Source organism: Tasmannia lanceolata, unplaced genomic scaffold (genome assembly GCF_043159265.1).
Source record: "Tasmannia lanceolata isolate RefF3 unplaced genomic scaffold, GAP_Taslan_0.1 ptg000037l, whole genome shotgun sequence".
Lineage (NCBI taxonomy): Eukaryota > Viridiplantae > Streptophyta > Magnoliopsida > Canellales > Winteraceae > Tasmannia > Tasmannia lanceolata.
The window spans coordinates 5,302,597-5,329,505 of record NW_027518714.1 but is presented as its reverse complement, the minus strand read 5'-3'; the positions used below and the strand labels follow the sequence as shown (position 1 = coordinate 5,329,505).

The 26,909-nt window shown below is 37.8% G+C and overlaps 1 protein-coding gene across 1 annotated transcript in view; it reads right to left on the bottom strand.

Moving 5' to 3' along the window:
• Positions 1-21,568, bottom strand: part of LOC143862100 (DNA damage-binding protein 1) — a 28,835-nt gene extending 7,267 nt beyond the window's left edge. Inside the window, exons 1-14 of the mRNA XM_077373096.1 lie at positions 21,378-21,568; positions 20,344-20,392; positions 18,186-18,245; positions 17,999-18,090; positions 14,278-14,329; positions 13,896-13,958; positions 13,750-13,799; positions 13,236-13,311; positions 8,824-9,033; positions 8,597-8,703; positions 8,125-8,233; positions 5,619-5,819; positions 5,291-5,506; positions 157-267 (exon numbers count right to left, since the gene is read on the bottom strand). Of these exons, the coding sequence (XP_077229211.1) occupies positions 157-267; positions 5,291-5,506; positions 5,619-5,819; positions 8,125-8,233; positions 8,597-8,703; positions 8,824-9,033; positions 13,236-13,311; positions 13,750-13,799; positions 13,896-13,958; positions 14,278-14,329; positions 17,999-18,090; positions 18,186-18,245; positions 20,344-20,392; positions 21,378-21,481 (1,500 nt within the window). The 5' untranslated portion in view covers positions 21,482-21,568. The remainder of the gene's footprint in view (positions 1-156; positions 268-5,290; positions 5,507-5,618; positions 5,820-8,124; positions 8,234-8,596; positions 8,704-8,823; positions 9,034-13,235; positions 13,312-13,749; positions 13,800-13,895; positions 13,959-14,277; positions 14,330-17,998; positions 18,091-18,185; positions 18,246-20,343; positions 20,393-21,377) is intronic.
• Between the last annotated feature and the right edge of the window lie 5,341 nt (positions 21,569-26,909).

Genomic DNA, 26,909 nt, shown 5'->3' with positions numbered 1-26,909 from the left:
TTTCCCGCTTGATGTATAAAACTCCTAAGTGTTGATCCCACATAAAGGCGGTCATCATCAAGATAGGTGAAAGGACCAAGTAAGCTAATATAATAAGACAGGATGCAAACTCAGCGACATACTTTGATAAGTATAGTAATCTAAGTTAGAAAGAACCTGACTGGCATTAGCAGTGGCAACATTAACAGAGAATCCCGTCGGGGCTTTCCATTCATTCAGCAGCTCTCGAGATGTAGAACTCACTAGTCGTACAGAACCGGCAGTAACCTGTTAGGTGGATGATCAGTTTGTAGGTTTTGAATTTCATTCTGAACAAAGAGATATTCTTCTTACAAACTAATAGTGAACGTGTTTTGTCCAATATTACAATAGCTGAAAATCATGTAATCAAGATAAAAAATTTAAAAAAAAAAATCAACAGAGTAAATCCTCTGCTTAAGGTTAAGATAGCTTAGACCAAAGTACCAGAATGGGTCTGTTAAGTCAACGAATCTGGCTTGAATATTATACCAGGGAAACTGCAAACCGTGGGAACCAATTCTATGTAAGACGGTTTCAATATGCAAAATGACCTGTATAAACCAGTTTAGCGGGCCAATTCTATTCAGCGCTATTAAATGAAAGCGAATTCAGCGTGATATGTTTCTTTCACTAAATGTCCAATGTGATTGGCTAAATTAGATCATTAAACTGGGCTGAATATAATATACATAAGAAACCCTGCAGATTAATTTGCTTAGTTCAACTCACTTTGACTGGATTATTTTTTTTTACTGGATTATTTTCCTACAACATATATCTCATCATGTTCTCAAATCCAACCAATTAAAAATTGATGCTCCCCAAAACTTATTTAATAAGCCCTTTATATTTCCAGGACTTCTTTAAAGTTATTGTTTTCCTTTTAATAAAAGGACATGGTGGAAGCATGCGGAAAGAAGGTGTAGACCACCGTCTTCATCCCGTTGAAGAAGAACACTATCTCCTTTGATTAAAAAAACCTTGAATCCATTACCAAATTTTATTCAATGAAAGAGATCTCTACATACACCACATGACTTGTATTCATAGATATCAATTACTTCTACTCAAACTCTATCTCTAATCCAACTACGATTAGGATAGTCTATCCCTAATCTAAATTCATCTCTAATCTAACAAAGATTAGGATAACTACAACTGAAATATCAAATAACTAGAACTTAAAATATATTCTAATTCTTCTTTTTTTTTGGTAGGTAAGATGGGATTGAACCCGGACTTCTATGTCAAAGAGCAAGGTCTTGACCATTGAGCTAAACAAAGAAACACCCACCCCCCCCCCCCCCCCCCCCCCCCCCACCCCCACACACCAAAACCCACCTGCATGAAACTTGTTCTCGAGTTCCTTATGAAGCAGGTTGAATTTGTACGCCCATAACTTAGTGCACAATATATGGCTGGTATCCATGCCAACAGGGTCGTATAAGCCTTTGTCTTGATAATAATATTTTTTTTAAACAGTATACAACAAAGTCTGGAACTCTTCTGGTTGATCATGGACTTGAAAACCTCATATCGGTGTTGTAGTAGTAGATCTACCTCTGATTTTGGTAAGGGAAATAAATCCCTGATATTAAAACTGGGTCATCTTGCACAAGATCTGACTAGCAATAGTCATATGTCACTTTCTGCTTGTGAGGATTCTTCTTCGATGAATTTTGGTCCTTTATTAAAATCTTGATCATGCTAGCGAAATTTCTTCTTCACAACTGTCCTCAACAATTTCTTCAGTCATTCTAGACAATTTCTTCTTCAATATCATCCTTTACAATTTCTTCATCCTCTAGCTTAAGATCGAGATTTTCATCGCTTGTTTCTTCTAAACTAGCAGCCAAGATAGTCATCTAGGCGCTGAGAGCATTGATTAGATCTATATTCAGACCCGCTGCAACAAATGTACTTGGCTGGGGGGGAGCATACAGGTTTTTGTTCGCATCTCTAACACTGGTAGTTCTTGCTTGCTCACTGCCTGAATTCGGGTTGTAGCTAAAGGTGGTTGGGATTGCCCTGTCAAAGGAACTACGCTTATGTCGGCACTGGTTCTTGTACTGATGTGAAAGGTGCCATCCTGCTTGTCGAGTTCTTCATGGGAATCGGATCCAACTGCATCTCTACTCCGGTAGCTAATTTGAAGCCGTTGTTTAGAGTCCACATAGGCCGCATCGAGACTCTACCTTGGATGCCCATGAGCAATCCACCTGTGAACTATACAACTTGCCGGGATTCCGTAACTGTCAGATCATTACGTGAGGATAGGCAATAAAACTCCTCGGCTTAATCCTTCACAGTTAGACTCCTTGATGACAGTTCTGATATTACCAGAATTGTCTACCGGCAAAAATTGTTTTCGCATCAATCGTTTCATCCTAGGCCAAGCACGAATTAGTACCTTCATATGTCATTTTCGTGAGACTTGGAGTTGATCCCACCAAGCTAAAGCTCCACATGTGAGTTTATAGGCTATTAACTTTACCTTCTTTTCTTCAGGGATCTCCATGTAATCGAAGAATTTTTCTACTTCAACAAGCCAATCAAGGAAATCCTCGATATGAGTTGGCCATTGAAGTCTAGGAGTCGATAGTTTCGATTGTGTCTGGCTCTAGTCTTCCGTGTTTGATGATTACTTCATCAAATTCCTCATCGCTAGACTCACCTTCATTGATTGATGGTTTACGATTCAGACGTTGAGGATCACGAACCCACAATGTGTTGCCGTGAAATTCCCTAAAAGGTGAAGAAAAAGGACCACAACCAATATCCATGTCCAACACACATAATTGATACATGCATACTCAACTCAGCTCAACAAAGCCTTTGTCCCAAACTAGTTGGGGATAATTGATACATGCATAAATAGAAAAATGTGAAAAAGACAGTCATTCTTAGGTTCTTTCCCAACAACCACTTTTTGGGCAGGCACAGGGCGTGCTTGTTACTAACAGCCTAAGTGGATGTGATCGTGTCCATCGATATGGCCAACGACCACAAGTCTCACCCATTACAATTGACCCAACCTTGATTAGATGATCCTAACCACTTGACTGAACAAGCCTCACTTAGGGTTTTGCCAAGAAAATATAAATCATTGATTTATGCAGGCCTCTATTTTATGAATGGCATGTTCATCATTCGGCATGGGACTAAGACCATGTGGGTTACTTCCATATGATCACCAGATTGAACTATACCAATTACACATGCACATCCTTGTGTGAGACCCAAAAATTGATCATTAGGATTCACACATAAATATATATATGCAAGTGTGTGTGCATAGAAATAGGTTCTCACCACTTGCATCCTAATAACAAACACTAGAACTATATGTATGTCTGCAGCATACAGATTTACACATAGATATGCATAGAGAGATTAGAAAAATCAAAATTATTAATATGACACAGGGAGATTATCCAAGCAAGTTCAAAAAGTGTGTCAGGTTTTCTCCATATGAGAAAATTGGAAACAAAGTGTAAATATATACTTTTCTTCTAGTTATAAAGCATTCATACAAAATGAAGTGCCCAAAAATGTCATAACATACGTACCTGAAGAAAGAAACAGATGCTTGATTATTACAAGCAATAGTATTCACAAAAAAAGTACGACCGGTTACATTCCTTTAATCCTATGTTGCATGGATACATGTGCAGGTGTCAGAATTCGATATGGTTATTAAGTGTCAAATCAGTCAAACCTCAAGGAAGAGGATTTGTGGATTTGGCAATATATTTTAATTAATTCTAAAAATGTAATGCTATTAAACAATAATATGGTTTTAACAGGTAATACAGTGGGAATATTTTTTTTGAGGAGTTATTATGATGGGAAATTTTAATGGGAATTTTTTGAGGAGCTAATATAATGGGAAATTTTTAATGCGAAAATATAATGGGTCAAGTAATTCTAATGTTTTATTTCATTAAAAGAAGATTGCAATCAAGATGGATAGAGCTCGAGAAGTGTTGCACCAAACCCATGATGTGTCATAATCTAACACACATCTCGCATGAGTAATTCACCAATTCAGAAGAATCCATGTAACATGTAAATCACACCATTGAAGCATTTCCTGATAAAATTGAACCAATGTTCTAAAAAGCGCTGGGCGGAGCTGGGCGGCTGACTGACCTCCAAGCGCCTAGGCCGCCCAGGCGTTTTGAGGTATTTTTCATTTTTTTTTAGATATTAATATATTTTCATAATATCTTGCATTTATTTTATATAAAATACAAATACTTGAATACATAACAATCCAAACCATTTTATGCATAAGCACTAAACATTAAATAATAACAAAAAGTCAAAAACGCCCAGGGCCTTGGCGGTCGCCTAATAACGCCCAGGCGGTGAGACCGCTTTTTTAAACGGCCAGGACCTGGGCGGTGCGTTTTTTCTGCGCCCAACGCCTAGGCGGCATGGGCGGTCAAGGGCCAGAGCTTCTGATACATAAACCAGTCTTGTTACCCCTTTAACAAGAACGCCTAAAGGATCGTGAAGGCGCATAAAGATAAAATGAATGAGTCTGGAAACTGCACTTTCCCTTGAGGACAGTGAAGAGACATTGAATGAATGATTCTAGCAACTACATTTTATTTGGGGCAATCAAGGTTTTAAATCTCGAAAAAGAATGATTCTAGCAACTACACTTTATTTGGGGCAATCAAGGTTTTAAATTTTGATTTCAGTCGCCACAGAAAGGGAAGCGTTTCGGTTTCAGTTGGCGATTTCGGTGGAAATCTTGTAAAATCACGGAAACATATGCAAATGATAGAATTTAAAGATGAAACTTCACGAAATGCTTGGATAAGCACAAATACACACTTCGAAACCATCACATGAGCAAGACAACAATCCATAATGGTTTAAAAATATCGAACATCTAATAACATGTACTGTCGTGCATGTCTGATAATTTAATACATATGAAATTTCACAGGTAATTCATACAAATATTTATACATGATACATGCACCACATTTCACATGCAATTCATATAAATACAATTATGTGATACGTACTAATATAGTACAGCACTATTAAACTTACGATTTTGGTTTATGCATTTCGGTCGTTTCGGTTTTGGTTTCAGGTGTTTTGGTGTTTCATGTCTGTTTTGGTGGAAATTTAAAACCATGGGGGCAATTAAAAGAAATAAATTATCAAAGTGGATTCATTTATTAAAAACATGCATCCAAATATAAGGCGATGGTGAATGTTGAGAGTAGATGCTGGTAGGGAAACATACTTGTACAAGTTGATCATGGATGGCATCTTGGCAGAACAAAGTTTGTGCCTGAGAATAAAAGCCTTCTATTTCAGTTTCTTCTAACTCATCCTCGAGATTCATTGCCAAAATGCGTGTCTCGCTGATGAAACTAACCACCAAAAAGGTGTCATATGGATCATCAGTAGAAGATCGTAATGACCACATCCCTTTTATGCCTTGAAGTTCTACAGATGCCTAAAGGATGACGAATATAGATCAGAGTGAGAGATTCTTCGAAGCAAATAAACCACTATACTAAAGATTGAGGAATTTTGGGAATAGACAGCAACAAAAAAATAAGCCAAACCTGTTCATTGATCCCTATACCATTACGAACAATGCGAAGAGAACCATCTTTATATGCTCCTGAGCAAGTTACAACCTGACCCTGGCCTTGCCTCTCAAGGTCAACAACACAGAAATCAACAATAGGCCCAAGATTGACGTATCTTTCAAGAACTTCTACATATGAACCTTTCACATCAGGTTGGAGATTTAGCTTTATGAGCTGTATTAAAAGCATTGTTTAGTATAAAATCACAAAAAAAAATAAGTATGGTGGAAGATAAATATTGCAACAATAAGCTCAATGCATGATCTCCCATGATGACAAAAGAAATGCAAATAATGGCAAACTCAATTGCAGCAATGTATGTTTAGCAGGCAAATATAAAAACCATTATTACAAATGTAGCATTAAATGTTCTGATATGAAATTAGAAAAATACTTCCAACAACCCAAAACAGAAAAAATAAGATATGTAACAGATGAAATAAGGGTAAAGGATAGATGTAGAATGCCAAACCAACCCGTGCTTTACTGCTAAGGTATATTCCTTCTGCTGTAGACTTGGTTTCGTGCCAAAGGTCTAATTTCTCCCAGTTTAATTTTGCCCCAGGTTTTCACATGTGTGGTACTCGTGGGGATGTTATTGAACTTGGTGAAATTATTGAAGTTTGTGACAGCATGTTGAGCGCTTAGCCTTAGAGAATTCTGGGTTCACCACTAAAGCATGGGCAGTTTAAATCTTTGGATTTGGGATCCGTTGGTGGATAGACTTGGGTGCCATTTAGTACTGTGGAAGGAAGATATCTATCATCAATTCTCGCTAGAGCAGTATTCTTTAGGCATATCTGCCAATCTTCTGATGTAATGCATCTTGCAATACAAGATTCCTGTAAAGTTTGCCAAAACCACTGATAGTATTCAACAGGACTTTGTACTTACAGGAGCTGGAGAGAAAAGGCAGGTACATTGAAGTGACTGAACAGAAGCCCTATAAACCTAGACATGAGGACAAGACAGGTCTTAGATTTTTGTGGTAATGCCTCTCAAAAATGTTGCCAAAGGTTTAGGTTCGGCCTCAATGGGAAAATGGAACAACTGGTTTTATTACTGGACAGCTAATGATGTTCATATCGATCTATTATGTGCCTCTGCATACAACTAACAACTCTTGTTAGCATTTTCTCGAGTGAAGTGAGGGCCCCCTGGAGACCAGTTGTTGTAAGTACTATAAACAGTGAATTTGGAAATTAAATACGTTAGATATGTGTGGTTCAAAAAAATATGCTAGACGTTGGATGCTTTTTCCATCTAGTGGGCAAAGGAATTGTGAATCAGCCATGTGGATGGAAAGAGAGGCCCTTCCAAAGTTTAAGATGTCTATTTGGTCAGGTACTGAAGATGGTAGTATTATCAAGTTCTGGGGTGTCGGGAAAACATTGACTAGATTGACTGAAAGATTATAGGTTTTATATAGCGAGGGCATCAACAGATAAGGTGTGACATTACCTTGCTTAGGATGAGAACTAGTGATGAAATTCATAATGCATGGTAATGCAAGCTCTAGATACATGATATTCGGTGAGAACATCCTTCCGGCAAGATGGTGTGGAAATTGATGCCTTTAGGTATCTCCTTGGTGTGATCCTTTGTTACTAGCTCAATTCATGAATTATAAACAAGAAGCTCTTAAAATGTGGATTGAAATATCTCACTATATCACTTGGCTTGTCACAAAGAACGAAGTTGCAACCCAAGGGTCATAGATTTCATAGAAGGGTATTGAACCTAGGAAAAGGTTGCATGCATTATCTAGGCGAAGGTAATCAAATGAAGGCATTCTCCAGGTGACATTTGCGACAAAGGAAGCTGCCTAGCCCCAAGAAAATGTGCCATACCACGGGTAATAAGTATCACAGTTAGAGGATTGAAATAGGCATAGAAAAATGACTATCAAAAAGGGTATATCAAATTAATGAGAAAAGCATGACTCACTGCCTTACTGAGTCATTAAAACCAACCAAGCCCAAAAAAAGCCTTTACTATCTCTCCTTTGTCATCTCTAAGACGCCACTGCCCCACCTGCTCTGTATTTCCCAAAGAGAATTCATCAAAATTCAACTTGATGACACTGGCTAGCTTCATAAACTTCAACTCACGGGGACTGAAAAAGATATAGCATACAACTATTTCAATGGTTCTACATGTGCCTTGAATACACTACTCTAATTGTTAGACAATGAGTTAAGAAGCACACTCCCTAGTTGGCCGTTTGTTGAACAGGGTTTTCATAGGGTTTCCCACATTCATAGACAAATAATGTATTCTATGATCTAACTAATCAATAGGAGAAACTATCTTTTTCAAATCAAACTATGTTTATTCTATTTTATTGTTTGGTAATTCATTACACAGATGATTAGAAAAAAAACAAAACAACATGAACATGCTGAAGTTTTTAACATTTTTGAGATAAGGAAAACCTACAATTAGACTGTTAAATAGCAAACTTATTTCATTAGCATACCTGTGAATCTCCGTAGCTTGAGCCAACAAACACAAATGCATTATCAAGATAAGATATCGTTGATGCAACAGAAGTCTCCCCCAAGAGCTCAATTTTGAGTCCAGTAACTCTACAAGGTGTTTGCAGAAGTAATAACATTCAGAAGTAGGATAACGCACTCTATAAAGGAAACAAAGGAACATGAGAAATGATAGAATGAAGGGTGCCCTTTTTTCTGCAAAGTAAACACAGTTTCCCTTGCAAAAAATCAGCTTCAAGGGCACCCTATTGGTTAATTTCTGCAAAGTGTGGCGCCGAAAAAAGTGGATGGCGTTTAAAAAGTGGAAACCGTGTTTACTTTGCAGAGAAAAGGGCGCCCTTCATTCTATCATTCCTCAAGGAACATTTGGGCAAACAAGAAAAGATAAAATATCTATTCACGTTCTACCGCAACCATTTGACAATGTGAAGAAAATAGAGGAAGACAGCTTACCTCTCTTTCTCGTGAGTGATAACGAGTAAATAAAGAAGGCCTGCATGATCACTAAGCAAGTACCGAGAACCATCTGCATCAACTCTCCCATAAGCTCTTGTAATTGACTGGAATAGCATATAAAAAGTTAGAAAAAGCAAACAAAATACAAAATAGTTCCAGAAGAGCTCCACAAGAAATTCTTTGACTTCATCAAGAATATAGTATGCCAAAATAAGATTACCTACCGGCCTGATTGGAATAGCTTTAAATGCAGTCGCACTGCAATACACAATTGTTGCCTCTCCAATGATAATAACACCACCAAGAGGCATGGGAACAGGAATTAGAAGACCAGCACCATTGTCAAGATTATTTTGTGACCATGGGCCCTCAGTGAAGTCTTTATCCTTGAGTACAACCTCATATGTTTTAACATGTCGGGCATCCTTATTATCCTGCAGTTTGGAAATATAAATACAAAATAACGTTTTTTTTTATTTGTAGTGATAGCAACGAATGAGTCACCAATGCTCACCATCCAAATCACTTTAAGAATCTCTAATTTGATGACTAATAGGGCTAGAAAAGGAAAAAATATGTCTGACGACCTTGCAGTCAGGAAAGCATCTCCATCTCACACGAGATCCTTAAAGCTAATAGGAGTATAGGAATTCAAGAAGCAAACATGAATCACCCTCCATGACCACAAATAAATATCCCTACCCCTACTACTCTGGCTTTTTTAAGTATAGTTTCCATCAAATTAAACTTGTGGACCGCATAAAATCCCATGCCACATTAAATAAATTACCTTTTAAAATAGTAAAGAAGAAGAAATTGAACCAAGCGGGTGCGTAAGGTAGCTTTGATGGAGTCAAATTCACCTTAGAAGTTGTAAAGCCACAAATTACTAATATATTCATTTCTCCAATATTGCCACACACTCCCACCTATTAGCTTTTTGTTTCCTAACGGCAGTTATCTATGCACCCGAACAATGATCAAGAAGATCCGAAGAGAAAATTGATCATTGTGAAAACAGAAATTATTAACCATAGTATGATGCATGACCCCAACTAGTTTGGGACAAAGGCTTAGTTGAGTTGAGTTGTTGAGTATGATGCATGACCAAAACGGAAGAAAATTAGATATTTTACATCTGATACGAGACTAACGCAAGACGGATCTATGGCAGGGGTGAACAGGGCGTCGGAATTAGGGTAAAGGATTCCTAAGGGTGACTAAATGGGATCCAATCTAGGAGTTTCAGTAAAATTAAGTTATGAATTTTTGGATTTATAGAAGTCACTAAATTTAGCAACCGGCCCAAATGATTGGTGTCTATCCAACCATTGGATTTCTATGAAAATTCCGTATGTGGAGACAAAACACCTTAGGATGACAATATCTAAATTTGAGGCCGATCAGATAACACGAACTCAAGTCTGGGTGGGTTTTTTTTTTAAAACATGAAACGCAACTAGTTTGGGACAAAGGCTTAGTTGAGTTGAGACTTAACGCAAATCTCAATCCGACCATTGGATCTTCACACTTTTTAGATAAGTGCTAGGACTGGTTAAGTGGATGATGATATTTCAATCTCAGGAAAAAAGGCCTATTGGATTCAAGATATGGACAGCATTAACCGTTCTGAAGATTTTAGGAAATCTCAGAATCGATCCCAGTTCGCAACACAAATCAAAATCTAACCGTCAGGCGGAGCTGAAAATTCAATTGGCACAGTTGTGGGTGATAATTTTGAAATCCTAAAAGTTGAACAATATCTGACCATCTGATTATTGATGTGGGCAAAATTCACAGATCTGTAAAGTAAAAAAATGATCAACAGATCTTATCTCCGTTTCAGATCCCATCGTCGGACTAGATTGAAACTTGGATATGCGTCGACGGTGGTGGAAAGGAAGAAGAGACAACAATTTGAAGCAAATCTAGCTGTTGGATCAATGGATAGGATTGTACGACTAGGACTGGTTGCAGAGATTAAAACTAAAGAAAGAATTAAAGAGGAAAGAACAAGATCAAGGAAAGGAGGAGCTTACGTAGATTAGAAAAGAAGTTACCAATGCATCGCATCGAGGTTGATCGAGTCATCGCATCAAGATCAGTCGGAGAATCACTCATCCAAGGCTTGCACAGCAGACTAAAGAAATGTTTATCTATCATTCAAATTCTATTCCAAAAGGGGTCAAAGGCGAGAGAGAGAGAGAGAGAGAGAGAGAGAGGAGAGTGTTCCTGAGCTATACCTCAGATAAGCTTATCTGAGCTATAGCTCAAAAACACATGTGGCCCCACATTTTTGGTGGGATTCAAAGCATTCATTTGGAAGGCCCTTCAAAGTGGAGGGCAAAAATGGGCAGATTTGTGGACAAACAGTGTCTGTCCATTTTGACCTCCACAAATGGATGGGTTAGGATGATCCTATGGAGCTGATTTTTGGTACACACCCCATCTATATAAGGGCCTTTCAAATGAATGCTTTGGATCATCCTAAAAATGTGGGCCCACATGTGATTGGGCACTCAAGCATACCATAAGGTTCATACACTCGAGCATACAATCCTTTTCCTCATATATATATATATATATATATATATATATATATATATATATATATATATATACCCCATTTTTAAAGGTAACAAAATTCTATTAAAGCAAAGCATCAAATATAGAAGGACGGGGTGTCCCACCGGTTCTATACAACCAAAAACCAGATTAAACCCTCACTCCTATTGGCTATCCCGAGCTGATCAACTCTATAAGTGAGCTGATAACATCCACAACTTCCTTCTTCGCTCCCTCCTTTGCAAATTGCTCCCTCCTTTGCAAATTTATCTGCTTGTTCATTAGCCAATCTTCTCATATGATTAAATTCTGGCTTAATCTGCAAGCAAAAATCCTTAATCTCTGATATAGCATCTGCAAGCTTCCACGGCCCAGGAGAGCCATTTCCTGCCCACGCCAATGCATTAGATGAGTCTCCTTCAATGATTAAACGCCATCCTGTGACCTAGCTTCCGCCTCATTCGCATTGCACATACCAATTGGCCCAAAATATGAGAGTAATGTATGCCCACTAATATCTCGAAATAGGCCTCCAATACATACTGGACCTACATTGCCTTAGGAACTTCTGTCAAAATCTAGCTTCACCAAAGGGAGGGGGGGTACTCTTTGAGAGTAACATACGCCCACTACTCTCCTGAAATGGCACTCTTTGAGAGTAATGTATGCCCACTTAACTCTTCAATTTACTAAACATCACACGGCCTATCTCCCACTTAAAATATCCCAATGCAAGGCGGGCTTCACTTATGTGACTTGAGTGATTTTATAACAACAGGAAAATAACATCCCCTATGACTTAAAATGACTCAAACAACACTTTTAAGACTAGATAAAAGACTACTTTAATTAACCCTCTTGATGGGCCCCATCTTCCTAGTTAAGTCCTTGATTTCAGTGAAGGCCAGTCCCATCACAACAATTAGTTGCTAAAGTGTACACTTGAACCACACCAAGGATTGGATCAACAACACAAATACAATCGCAATAAACTATTTAGGAAGAGATATTGTAGAATGAACTTTTTCTATTTTTCATTTCTTTTCTAGTTACAAACTACATTGTGTACCATTCAGAGAAAACACTACATGATGTAATGTACATTTTCTCAAGAGATTTACAAGCTGCACTTGTAGCATGTAGTAGCCTAGCATATCCTAGCTACTGCAGGCCATTCCAAAAAGTCTATATACCTATCAGGACTAGATTTCAAATACCATGTTGGTTTGGAGTTCAATTCTCGATGGGAGTGAATGAGAGGAGAAAAAAATATCAGAGTTTTCAAAATGAGTAACATTTTGAAGAATCCTGGAAATGTGGTTTTGAAATCTTTCATCTTCTTGACCAATTAGAAAGAATCCATATTGATCACACCCATAAATAAGAAAATAATATTAGCGACAAGCTATATTAATTTGGAAGGTGATTTAGAGAAACACTTGAATGGATCAATCACTGCACGGGCTTTCTCCGTTTCGTTTTTTCTGGGATTGTCTCACTTCTCGAATTTTTCTGTCCTCCCTTTAGTTTTCTTATTTCCCTTACTACGTGTGCATACTTCCAGAGGATGAAAATGATACCTCATACCTATACAGTTAAGAGCAGCTGACAATAGCCTCATGAGGCCATTCAAAGCAAATCTATTGGTCCAACCACATTATCCCAGGACCAAGTTGAGACAATCCAAAGACAGACCAAGTTGAGACAATCCAAAGACATGTATTTGAAATATTTTTCTTTTTTGGATTATCTACATCTACTCATGGTGATCACTATATCCATGAGTAGTGTAGATAGTATCAACCAAATACTGGAAAATGTTTCCAGCAATATGCTATGATTAATGAAAACGAGCCTTGATCAAGATAGAAGCTAACTTTAAAAGAAAGAAAATGAAAAGAAACCAAATAAAACAACAATTAGTTTCTAAATAGTACAAAAAAGACAACAGTGTACTGAAGAGACAATGTAAGAAATTTTTTAAAAAAATCATGGGGGTTCAAGAAAACAATCATCAAATGCTACAATGAATCAATAAGACGAATATAAGAAAATTTACAAAGTAGCAAACCTGGTAAAGGACAACAATCGTTGGTTTTGAACAACCGTAGAGGAACTTGATATCCAAAACTTGAAGCTCCTCGAGCCTGAAAGCACAAGTTACAGCCAAATGGATTTTTATCGTTTTATCAAATTATCGCATTTTTCGCTAGATTTCGGCGATATTTGTTACTTAGATTGTAAGAACGAAAACTTAGTCTCATTGAGGAAAATAACCCATAACAATTGCAATGACAAATAGTCATCACTTCCTCCTTTTAACACAATCACATCAAGCATCGATATCAATTGTGGATACACGTTAGCGTCAATTAAGAAATGAATTATTATCAATTAAGAGATCGCTTCACATTAGAATATTACATCAGGTATCTTCAGAGTAAACGTGCAAATCTAGCTTCATTATGTCAGAGGAATTTCAAGTCAAAAAGAATACCTGATGTTAAATGTCCTTTATTATCAACCGGCAAGCATGCAAATATAGTTTCATTATGTCAAAGGAATTTCAAGCCAAGAAAAAATACCTAATATTAAATGCTTCCTTGAGCTGTCCTTTATTATCGAAAGGTATAACCTGACAAAAGAACACAACTTCAGCACTTCCTACAAGGGAAATTTGGAAATGTCTCAAATGTTAGTTGAGCGGTTGAGCCACACCAATACTGCATACCTTAAATAGGCCATCATAAAGGTGGAGACCAATTAATCGACAATCAGGATCGATTATGCCAATCTGCAAAGTCAAATAGAAAGTTGTAATTGAATAATAAACGGGTAGCTTCAAAGTTGAAAAAAAGAGAAATAAAGACACCGAGCAATGCTTTACATTGTTGCAACTCTTTAAATAAACAAAGAGTAGGTATAAATTTCCAAGAAATGAAAAATTGGACTACCAAGAAAAGCAGACTGGGTATAAATTTCCAAGGAACAATACTTGGGCTACCAATCAACAAAAGCAAAGAAAAGCAATTTATAAGCGAGAACTAACAGTATTCCACTTTATTTACTTAAGGAACAAAAATACAAAAGTTGAAGAAAGAAAGTCTACAAACCTGCCCATTGTCTGTAGGGCGACCTATACGATCTGATACATCTCCCATTGCTCTACATATCAAAAGAGACATAAAGTTCATGAGGATGCAAGTGTTGCAAAATAATTCTTCCAACTTCCACTAAGACTTTAACAATAAGTTTCAAGGCAATCTAGTGCATTATAGCCTAAAGAATGAACAAGAATAAGAGAAACTTGTTATTTTTTCATAATTTTTGAAACATGAGCTTGATAGACATAACAATAGAATGCTTGACTGCAGAGTATTAATTTGACAAGTAAAAAGAACACCAAAGAGTAAGAGGATGTAAGATCAATACACTCCAAGGCATAAGAAAGGACAGCACCGTGGCTACCAAAAACAAAATGAGGAAGCCAAAGCACAGTGAGGCGAAATTCATGGATCCCACAGAAACCAGTGGCATGGACATCCAATAATCACGTGGATGTGCTTTTGGAAACAAATCATAAATATGGAATAGGATTTAGTAGATCAGAGTCTAATGGTTTTCCCAGGTCAATAGGATCAGGGGCTTGGAGAGCTACTCAGAGAGTCTGATTATTTCTTCTTGTATTAGGTATTGGATCGATGTACAGACTCCGTCTCTGGGAGGACCCATGGTGTGATGGCAATCCATTAAAATTGTCCTTTTTGCCTTTATTTAGGTATTCTAGGAACAAAAAGAGATCAGTCCTGAAATATCTAGAGTGGTGGAGTGGTAAGGTCATGTGGTCTCCTAGTTTCCATAGGAACCTTCAGCATTATGAGATTAACATCTACATCAGACTTTTGTGTCTCTTAATAGTGTCTGTCTCTATTGGTCGAGTAGGGAATATCAAGTGTCTCTTGATAGTGTCTTTTCAGTGAGGTCTTTCTATAAGGTCCCAAAACAGAGGGAGTGTGCCAGTTGCGCCCACAATGGGCTGCCATCCTGTCTTAGTCTTCCCAGTGTCATCATCTTTTAGTTGGGTTGCAAGTTTGAATTGACTATGGACCATGTCTTTCGCTAGGGTTGGCGCATCCCAAACAGGTGCATCATGTGGGCTACAGGGATGACGGAATTCAAAGATTTGGAGTGGGAAAAAATTTAGGTACTGGACGGAGAAAATTCCAATTAAGGTTCCCATTACAAAGAGATGGGCCGTGTGTCAACCTCCACCGCGTTGGGCTATGTGTCAACCTCCTTTGGTGGATCAGCTAAGTGTATCTTCCATGTAACTTCTCCTGGTAATCATGGACCAGCAACCATGGGGGAGTAACCAGAGGTCACACAATGACAATTATTAGGTTGGCATTATCTGGTCTATTGGGGTTAAGGGCTCATGAGAATTGCTCTTGTTTCCACGAGTAAAAGCCCTTTGATGGTGCAAGGTGACTCGTGAAATGTGAATAGACGGACTTCTTCTCTTTCTTTCTTTTTTGAACAAGCAAAGAATTTATTTTAAAAAATATTGAATGGTAAAGAATTTATTAAAATGAAAACTAAAAAATATTACAATTGATCGTTAGGCAACACTAACCCAGAATACAAAAGAGGTCCAATCACACACGGTTTGGCAAGTTTATTCTTGCAAGGCCATTAACATTCCAAGAAACGTGAGTAAAGACAATCATCTCTCTCCCCTCACCAAATTCCCAATCTCATCAATATATCCACCCAAATGCTACAAACAAACACTATTCACATGAGTCCACAAGATTGCTTTACATTAATCCCGCTTCAACTCAAGCATGGTTTTAATTTTTAAATTTTCACCGAAAGAGACGAAATGACCAAAATGTTTTCATTTCCATCCCCACTGAAACGATATTGAAACTAAAATGCATACCAAAACCAAAATCATAAGTGTATTAGTGATATATTATGTTAATATGAATTACACAATTGTATTTAGATGAATGGCATGCAAGGTTTTATATTTCGGTTTCGGAATGCGTTTCGGTCCTCACCGAAACCGAAATTTTGGCCGAAATTTCAAAATTAAATTTCGGCCGAAATCAGCTGAAATCAAATGAAAGGCTATTTTTTCTCCGAAATAATTTCGACGTTCGGCTGAAATTTTGGGATAGTATTAAATAATTATCAAAAATCAAGTTTTGTGGGTGAAATCCCTTAAATTTTGACCGAAATTTCGGCCGAAATAAATGAACATTTCGAGTATTATCAATTTCGGTTTCGGTCACGACCGAAACCCGAAATTTCGGATTTCGGTCGAAATTTAAAACCTTGATGGCATGTGAATTGTGGTGTATGTGTTATGTATAAATATTTATATGAATTACATGTGGAATATGATGTGTTGAATTATCAAACATGAGCGACTGTGCATGTCACTAGGTGTTTTAATGTCGAATTATCACACACGGGCGAAGCAAGACTCAAAATTGGATTGGAATAGCAGCAGCTGCCCAAAGGTGCCATATGAAGGCAGGTCTACAGCAGTGAAAGTATGATTGATAGCTCAGTCAAGACTCAGGGCCGAATCCTATGCAGCAGAACCACCAGATAAAGGGCCTCGATTGCCTAATTCATTCGTTGACCGCGGCAATGGTGGGTACCAACCCTCGCCTTCAATGTTCGGGATTCATGTGCAACCTCCCGGCAAGAGGGGCCAATTAATAGGGTCCGGGTCGTTCCCAAACCTCTAAGGGTGCACTAGCCCCCCAATCCATTTACCGACATATCAACGGTCGGGAAGGGGGACCTCAGAAAAACCACGTAAGGTCGATTCAACTCCACATAGAGGTATTGACTACTCCACCTGATGTCAATCTCTCGGGAATAGGGAGTTCAGAGTTGTTACGGGTTTATAGCGTATCAGCCCATATCATGTAAGGCCCAGCTCCTGGATTGGCCAGCAAAGGGAAGGGGTGGAAATCACGGGGTGAACTCAGAACTTATCAAAGAGTTCTGGAAGCGATAGGAGATAGTTCTTTTTTGGAAGGGGAGTGAAGATAGATAGTAGTGATCGTGTGGGCAAAGCCAACATCTTTCAGTAATGTGAAGAGGGTCTTGTAATCATTTGGACGGGCATGGCGCACGAACACCGAAGCGTCCAATCAGAAAGATGTACATCGAATGTTTAAATTCAAGGTTATGGAGGTTCTAAGGTTATGGAGTTTTTAGATTCCAATCAGAAATATGTATATCGAATGTTTGGATTCAAGCATGAGGCCGTTTCACCTCCATCGAGACTAAGAGGTTCTCCTAAAATCAGCCTTTCGGTTTCTTGTGAAGGGCTGAGATTAAAAGGCATGTGTTTGAGAGATTAACCTCAGCCTTTCACCCAAAAAAATGGAAGGTTGAATTCTACGAGCTGCACTTAGTCGCGACGGACCTGAAACAGGTTCTTCAAGTATATTATCTTGTCATGTCAATGGTTTAAAAAGGAGTACGATCCACCTTGGAAGTTTATTTCAAGATTCAGAGAGATAGAGTTCTTCCTATCCACATTGAAATTGCAAAGATATATCATATTCATAGAGAAAGAAATGATTACAATGTCTATTGTGATGATGTGATGCATTGGAACAGTATACCGAATGCATATTGGTAATGTTTGTTTCATTTTATAGACAGCACGTCATATTCTCTTTATTTACCTTTTCTAAAGAATTTTAGTTTACCTTGTCAAATAAAAAGGCCTAGCACGCCAAATAATTTTATAATATTTAGAACTAAAACTACAAACAAAATCAATACTCTACTTTAAACCCAAACCTTGTTACAAGCTCAGATGTCTCTGCATCCCATTGAAGAACACAAAATTTGTATCTTTCCGTAGCAATAAATAGAAAATCTTGTGTTTCACCCTGCATAGAGACATGACAGAAAGAAAACAAGAGCAAAGCACCAAATAAGACAATCACATGATGGTTTTCCTAAATGCGAAAAAAAAGATACTCACGTGAGGGCGAAAAAGCTCGAGTGTTGCAATTCTTCCATATATTGGAACATCCAGCATAGGCTGCAAAACAGAATACACTATTTCATACTCATATTTCTTTAGAACATAAATAAATACACCCAGGTCCCAAAAGGACTACATTAGGGGAGAAAAAGAATGTACTGTGGTCATAAGTAAATGATAAAAAAATACAACTCCCATCAAAGAAAAAAAACGAATGCAGCAATGCCTTCACAATAATTCAGAAGGTGAGAACAAGTATAAAAGACTGCATTATTTTTGTCGTGAGAGCTTTGCATACAATAAAATAATGTAATGTGGTCTTAAGTTAATGGTGAAGGCAAATACAACTCCCATCAAAGAAAAATGAAGAATGCAACAATGCTTTCACAATAATTCAGAAGGTAAGAACAAGTATAAAACATTCCATTATTTTTTTTGTGGGGGCTTTGCATACAAGAAATGTAACTAGTTTATATAAAAGATACAAATAAGGAAGCATGAGAGAAAAATAAAAAAGTATTTGCAAGGTCTCGTCAAAAATAAAATTCCAAGGTCCAGCAATGGTCCATGAGGGAGAACATTTAGAAGGAAGAAATTTAGCATGGTCAGAATTGACAGTAACTGAAAGAATAAAGGCACAAATGAACTATGAGTAACCTTTTATAAAGAAATCTAGTTTACCTTGTCAAATAAAAACGCCTGGAACCCCTAATAATTTTATTCCCTCTCAAAACAAGAACTATGTGTGTACCTCACTTGTATCATACACTTAAAAATTGAGGATAAACGCTGACACACCCATGCATAGAAATGTTGTATGCCGTTGACAGAACAAAAAAAGGAATAGAGAGAGAGAGAGAGAGAGCAGAGAGAAAAGAGTGAATCTGCACAGATGAACAGCAGGGTCTTCCTTAAAAAAAATGAGTATCAGATTTACTGTGCAATTAATCTACATAACTGTCGTTAAAAAAATAGCCTCTTGAAGAGCATGATTGATAGCAATGACACATGATGATATCGAGTTGCGTTCAGTTAATATTCTTGTAAATTTAAAAACAAAAAAACTAATATGCCAAATAAGCAAAATTGTTCGAGACATTAGACTAATAATCAATAAAAAGAGTTGCCTGGAAACTAAAGGACCAAATTAGACTCGATATAATGGGACCCAACTGCAGCTTATTAACAAGCAATTGTATTAACCATGGTTTTAAATTTCCACTGAAACCAACACGAAATAACCAATATGTTTTCATTTCCATTCCCCACCGAAACCGAAATGACCGAAATGCATAAACCAATATCGCAAGTGTAATTGTTGTATGCTATATAATATGTATTATATAATTTTCATGCAAAATGTGATCTGTGCATTACGTATAAATATTTATATGAATTACATGTGAAATTTGGTCTGTACTAAATTGACTGACGTACATGTGTTACAGTACATGTCACTATGTGTTCGATGTTTTTAAACCATTGTGGATAGTTGTCTTGCTTATGTAGCGGTCTCTAAGTGCGTATTTGTGCTTATTTTAACATTTCCTGAAATTTCATCTTTAAATTTTATCATTTGCATATGTTTCCTTGATTTTATAGGATTTTCACCAAAAATTCCAATCAAAACCAAAAATAGTGTTACAATAACCACTATATTCTTGTCTTTCTTAAACATTGCTTAATACCAAGGTTTTAAAATTCGGCTTCGGTCCCCACGGTAGCACCCGAAGGCATTAGAAAAACACACAAGTAACCATCAAATTGGCACCCACCAATTTGATTCACAATAAGGAATGCAAGGAAGGCCTAACACCTTGGCAGTAACCCTAAAATGGGAAAAGAAACTCCTGAATTTAACTTGAGAAAACAGACCTAACATTAGCTATGTTAGTAAGAAAAGAGAACCTTTACTCTTAAGATTTGTAGAGAAACCGTGCAGCTAATTCATACAAATACATTGAAAATCGGCACTTATAGAACAAAGAAAAATATATACAGGATCAAGGTTAACAAATTCAAGTGATGCGCAATAAAATAATTAAACAATAAGAAGAAGAATTTTACCCTCCAGGAGCAAAAAAAAAAATGTTGAACAGCTTCCAAGACAATAAAAAGATGAAGATTAAAACTAGAGTTTAAAAAAAATTAATACCTGTAAACCCTGTGGGGTAAGCAAATGAATCTCGATACGTGTGCATTTCCTGAAAATATACAATAAAGAAGTATGAAAGAACTGTTAAACAAAAACAGGTGAGCAAAATGTATCTTTAAAAAAGAATGCTAATCTGGAAGGTTAAACCTAAATGACTAAAAACAGCAAAATGAAACATTGATAAAACAAGGAATATAACAAAAAACAGAATTTAAAGCTAAAACCCTAAGAAATAGCTCTAAGTAGAGGCTATTAAATAAATAATAATAAGCAAAGACAGTTTCGAGTAAAGTAAAACCCAACTGAACACTGCATGAATTTTCAGAGAGGGCTATGTGATTATGCCAGTGTTTAAAAACACGGATGTGACGAGGAGTGCGGCCAAGGAAAATCCTTGTCGACTCAGTGCGGACGCGTCCAAGAATGCGGTTGATGCGATCGACGCAGTCATAACTCGGGAGAGTCAATGGAGTTTATTGACTCTGTGGGGCAGAACGCGGAATGCGGCCAAGGCGAAAAGGAGTCGTCCTTGTCGAGTCAAGGAGTTTTTAAACACTGGATTATGCAATTAAGGTAGAGAAAAAGAATAATATGCGCAAAATGAGCACGTTTTATATTTGACTAAAAAAAATAAGGCGTGAATGCATTCCCAAACACACAATAAATCCCCAACACGAAAACCCTAACAATAGGCTCACGAAAACCCCAACAATAGGCTCCTAGAAATTAGAAAGCAGTCTATTAGAAATATAAAACCCGAACACAAACAATCTATTAGAAAGCTCGACAAATTGAGTAAATGAGAGAGAGAGAGAGAGAGAGAGGGAGCAGAACAATCAATCAAAACAAGTCACAATGGATGCACAATTAAAACCCTAGAAATAGAAGAAAGCAAAAGAGTTCCAAAACAAGAAAAATTCAATTAAAAGAAAAACATGCACGAATTAAAAAAGAAAGGAAAACCTAAACTTGGAACCCTAAGTTAAAGATCCGAAAATCGAGAGAAGGGGGAAACAGTGAGAAGTGGTGCTTACGCGATAATGAGATTAAGCTCTTGAGGACTCGTGAAATTTCCAACGCAAGAATGGGTGACGTTGGTTGGCTTATGAGCCGTAACAACGTAATTCCATACACTCATTTCTTCTCTCTTGGACCAAAAACCCCCTTTTTTATGTTTTCCTCTTCCTCGCGCTCTCTCGAGTTTCCTACTTCTACAGTATCAAAGCGGCTCTAATGAAACAAACAGCTTTTATACAATCGACAACCTGGTGTCGCTTTCACGACCAATTGGAATGGATCTTTGGCCGTACATCTGGTTTTCAAGTCGACCATCCGGACCGTCAGGATTGGGGGCTTTTTAGTGATCCGAACGCATGCTGGGAAAATAGGCTCCTTCTTAAAATTTTCGATTACCGGGTCAGGTTGGGTCCCAGTAGCATTCCCTCAACGGCCAACCCAACCCAACCCAACACAACCCAAGCCTCGATTGCGGTGGATTAACCCTAACCCTAACCCAACCCAAGCCTCTAAATCTCTTAACCCTCACTCCCGACCCACACAACCCTTTTCTTTTCTTTTTCCAAAATGGTTTGGGTTGAGTTAGGTTGGCCTTGGAGAAAATCAGAAAAAATACAAGAAAAAAACACTTAACAATAAAACCTGTTTGGATACGTGGATTTTAGAATCTAGGTTTTAGCTTGAAAACAGTTTACAAGAGGGTTCATGATCAAGCTGTTGTGTGCTTTCCTGACACTTTGACAGCTTTTCTTGGATTTTAGGTAAGAAATCCAGGTTTTGTAAATCTCTTCCACACCCTGCGATTTCTAAAACCTGGAAACATGGGATGATCTGATGCTCTCACGCTAACGTAAGAAGGGCAAGAAATCCGTGTATCCAAACGGACCCTAAGATTTTGAAAACCATGATAAAATTAGAAGGCGGGGTCGGGTCAGGTCACCCAAGGCATCAACCCTAACCTCACTCAAAATTAAATCGACTTGGCTCGCCCAAGGCATCAACTCTAACCCCCACCTGAAATAAAATCGGGTTGGGAAAAAATGCATACCCTACCCATGCCAAAATCGGGTTAAACCGTCAAGTTCGGGTTGAGCTCTGACCCAAGTTGCACTTCTGAGGGTGGCCAAGAAAAGGACAAGGAAAAATGGTCATTGGTGACGAGGAATGGGTCACTAGGGCAGGACCACATTTTAATACGATATGTGCCTCAAAGAAAGCCTTGTGGGTTTCAACTTTGATTAATAGTCTCATGATTCTATATGGTGTGTGGCCATGTAGTCCAGTATTTTTCAAAAAGTGCTGTACAACAAACTTCATTGGATGGTCTAAACCATTCATTTGTTGGGCCACAGCATAACTAAGTTGTGCTCCTCCAATAATCATTTCCATAGGATGATCTAACCCTATGATCAATAGAGGTTTCTATAATGCGCAACTAATGAACGGGTTACACTGGGGCCACAGGCTACTTACTCTGTGGCCCCATAAATGAACGGGTTGGATCATCAAATGAAATGGTCGTACAGTACTTTATGGAAAAATACTCAACTGTAGGGCCACACACTACAAAATCTAGAACTTTGATATATCTCAACTATATTGACCTAAAAACTAAGGTTGTGTTCGGAAAGGCTTCTCATTCTCGTCAAAATATCTGGCGGAAATGGGATAATGAGAATCTTCCGAAGCAGATCAGAGTCTCTTCATAAAATCCCATTAATCCTCATCATGTTGCCGCAAAAAAAAAAAAAAAAAAAAACAAGGAAATGATATAAACGGTCCTAAACGGGCTGGTTGCCAAACTTAAGAAATTTCCAGTATCTCTCATTCACAAACACGAAAAGAATGGGGCAGAGAAACATTGTCGAACATGCCCTAATCAGCACAAAATCTTTAATTCCAATACTAGTATGCATAAATGCCATGGGTTGGTTAAAACCGTAACTAAGTTCTAATAGGCACAAGCTCTTGGGCAATTTAAAGCCTTACAAAAGTAAAGTCTATCTGCATTAAGCCCAAAGGCTACTCAAAACAACCCATGAATGTAAATCTATTCCTCTATTAAACCTGTGGGTTATTGAAAACTATATAAATGCAAATCTCTCTATTCAACTTCTAGGCTATTTAAAACCCTGAAAATGCATTATGTCACTGTGCATTAGATAAAGGGGGGTGTTTAAATCTTACGCATGAAAATTTCTCCTCCGCTTATTGTTGTTGATGTGTTCATTCCTACCACCCAATTTATTTTCACGACTGCTTGTTGATAAGGTTTGACGGGTATTCTCTTAACCTTAAGAAGTGCAGTGTTACATGCCTATATGGGTCCCACTTAGGGCAAAATAAATTAGTTTATATTTTATGGATTTATCTTTCTAATTGTTGGTATCGATAGAAGTCTTAGAAATGAGGGTTATCTAGGTTGGGCTGGTAGGAGATTAGAGAAACTTGTAACTGGGTTATATATTTATAAATAACATGTAGACGGTCTTTGAAAAATTAGAGAAGAATTGTATTCCATAAATTGTATTTTGAGCACAAAGGATGACCGACCCATCCCCCGAAGTGGGTCAAGAGGATGATCTTCCCTCTAAGAAGATCACATCCGTTGCGAACCGATTCGGGTTCGTAACATTTGTATCGGAGCCAGGCATGGATGATCTAAAAATCGGATGATTGGAAGCTGATGTGGGTTCTCTTGCTATGGAACAAGAGAGAATGATTAGGAGAATGCAGGAGATGTTTTATGATGTGGAAGCTCGGTTTGACGAGATGACATACACATGTGTGCAACCAGTAGGCCCTATCTGACAGGATGATGGCTATACGTATGCACGATCGGGAGGAAAGCTCCAAGAACCAAAATAGTAATGGTAGAGATAGAGCTTATGGCCCATCCAGAATAGGTATTTCAGGTTCAATGAATTCATATCTTCCCAAACTCAAAGAAAACAAAAGGAGAAAAAGCCACATAAGAAAGGCGTTTACCAGTGTTGTTAATTTGACAAGGTCCTTGCCGAAAAATCTACCGTTTGGCTCAAATTGGTTAATGCCATCGAGAAGATTCTCAACCTTGACGATGACATTCAAAATGGTGATAAATCACAAGGTGAAGAGAAGAAGAAAGTGAGCGAAAATCAAAAGAGAACAAGAGAAGGGAAAGAAATTTCAGAAAGTCCTGCGCAAGATCACATTTTTCACCAACTAGTGAGCGCCTAATCTCAAACCTTGAGGAAAAGGTTTATTTCAATGGGGGGTGGAATGCTACAAGCCTAGATGGGTTCCGCCTAGGGCAAAATAATTTAATTTATATTTTATGGAGTGAACTTTTTAGGAGTCTTAGAGATAAGGGTCATCTAGATTAGGTTGGTAGTAGTTTTAGAGAAAGCGACAGGCGGTTTTTCTATTTGTAAATAACATGTAAGCCATCTTAGAAAACTAATGAAGAATTGTATTCCATAAATTGTGTGTTTTGAGCACAAAGGAGGACTGACCCTTACCTCAAAGAAGATCATTTCCCCTCTAAGAAGATCATTTCCGTTGCAAACTGACTCGGGTTCATAACACGCAAATCCCAAGACTCCTATATCGTAGTTTTCAACGATTGAGATGTCAATTTTGGTCAATGATGGCTTTCCATTAATTACTATCATTGAACGAGGAGTGCGGCTCAGGTTGATTTTTGGAATTCGAGATGAGCTTTTATCATAAAATTGGGTCGGGTCCAGGTTGATTTTAATTATGTTTTTAGCAAATGCTAAACTAAACCCGACCCGAATTGCACCCTTAACGATCATGAAATACCCATCACCAGCCAATTATGGTGAGCATGATGCTAGATGTAAAATCTCAGAGGAAACCCTTTTATACTTGTTTGAGGTAGACCATGAACCACCACGTGACAACTTTAGCGACCTGCAATATGCACCTCAACGGGAGAATGTCAATGAAGGTGTGCTATGACAAAGTGGTTTTGGATTCAATCACTAAATGAAAAAATGGATTAAGGTCATACATTGATTATCGAATTAAAGGGAAGGTGGTGTCAAGCATACGAGCATAATTTGGGGAAAATGCAAAGCTAGCTGCCTATCCCTTAGATTTGATAAAAAGCTTGCACCAATGAACTACAGGCATCTATAAGTTCATATTCGTTTTATTATTTCACAACTCGTGTAGTAGTTTTTGTAGGAAATGTATTAAAATATAATACATATCTAGATGCTCTTAAGGGATGGAGCTTCTCGATGGCATTGAGGGTTCGTTTGGATTCTGGAAGAAGAATCGAAATGGAAGGGCTGACTGGGCCAACGAGGAAAGGCAGAAAGTGGGAATCATAAATTTTCTAGTTCTTGGAACTGAAATTTTCCAATCCCTGTAACTAGTTTGGCTGGCATGGAGAGAGAAAGGGAGAGATTTCCGAGTGGATTTATGGGATGAAGTGAGAGACGTCTATGTAAATGTTGAATACAAGATTAGAGGCGGGAACAAAAAACCAAGAAACACAAATCACATGAGAGGGAGAGGGATTTTCTCTCTTAATACTATTCAAGACACAACCTTAAGCGACCTCTTCTCTTCTCCAAGGTATTCTCGTGTTTGTACTTCTCTTTTCTCACTCTATGTTTAATTTTGGGAAATGATAAATGTGCCCCTTTCACTACTTGGGACATCCAGTTACAATGTATCTATGACTGCAAAGGGGCTGATGTACTTCACATTTAAGGAATGAAGTGACCTGATTGCCATGTACAATGCAGTTGGGTGTCTCAAGTGATGAAAAGGGGCACATTTATCATTTCCCTTAATTTTGTGCACTTCCCTTTATAAACAAAACAAAAAAAACCTTAAACACCAAGTTCCTTAACTTTCCAAAAACCTTTACTTTCTAAAAACCAACGTCTTTCTAAAGACCAATTAGAAAATGAACACTTTCTTTTCCTAACTAAAACAACTTTAACAAATTAGTTACTAATAATAAACACCAAATTAGAAACTTATTGACTACCAAATTAACAATCCTACAAAAAATTAGAAACTTCCAAATTAATCCATGTGTGGGCCCGCACCACGTCGTGTCGGCTTGGCCCCTCGAACACAGTGTAGAGTCTGTGATGACTCTCAATCAGGGGCAGAGCTACATGTAGCATAAGGGGGGCAGTTGCCCCTGTTGAGTTGGGCCAAATCCTTAATAGGCCCAACTCAATTGGGCCCATCCCCTTTCAAAATTTGAAGGCCTGCCTCCCTTATGTGTAAGCCTATATAAGCTTGCCCCCCTTATACATAAATCCTGGCTCCACCACTGCTCTCAATAGTATACTTTTCCGACGGAATTTGCAAGCGGTGTTTATGGTTTATGGGATGGGAATGGAGAAAATCCGTTTAAGTTGACACATCGGCCGACATCAAGGAAGACAAGGAAAATTCCCATAATCGAAAAAATGCTTTCTTTGTAATCCAAATGTCATTTCAACGAAAAAAAAAAGGAAAAAAAAAAGCCTATGTCCCTTTTACTTTCCAACTATTTAGTGTATCCAAACAGACCCCAA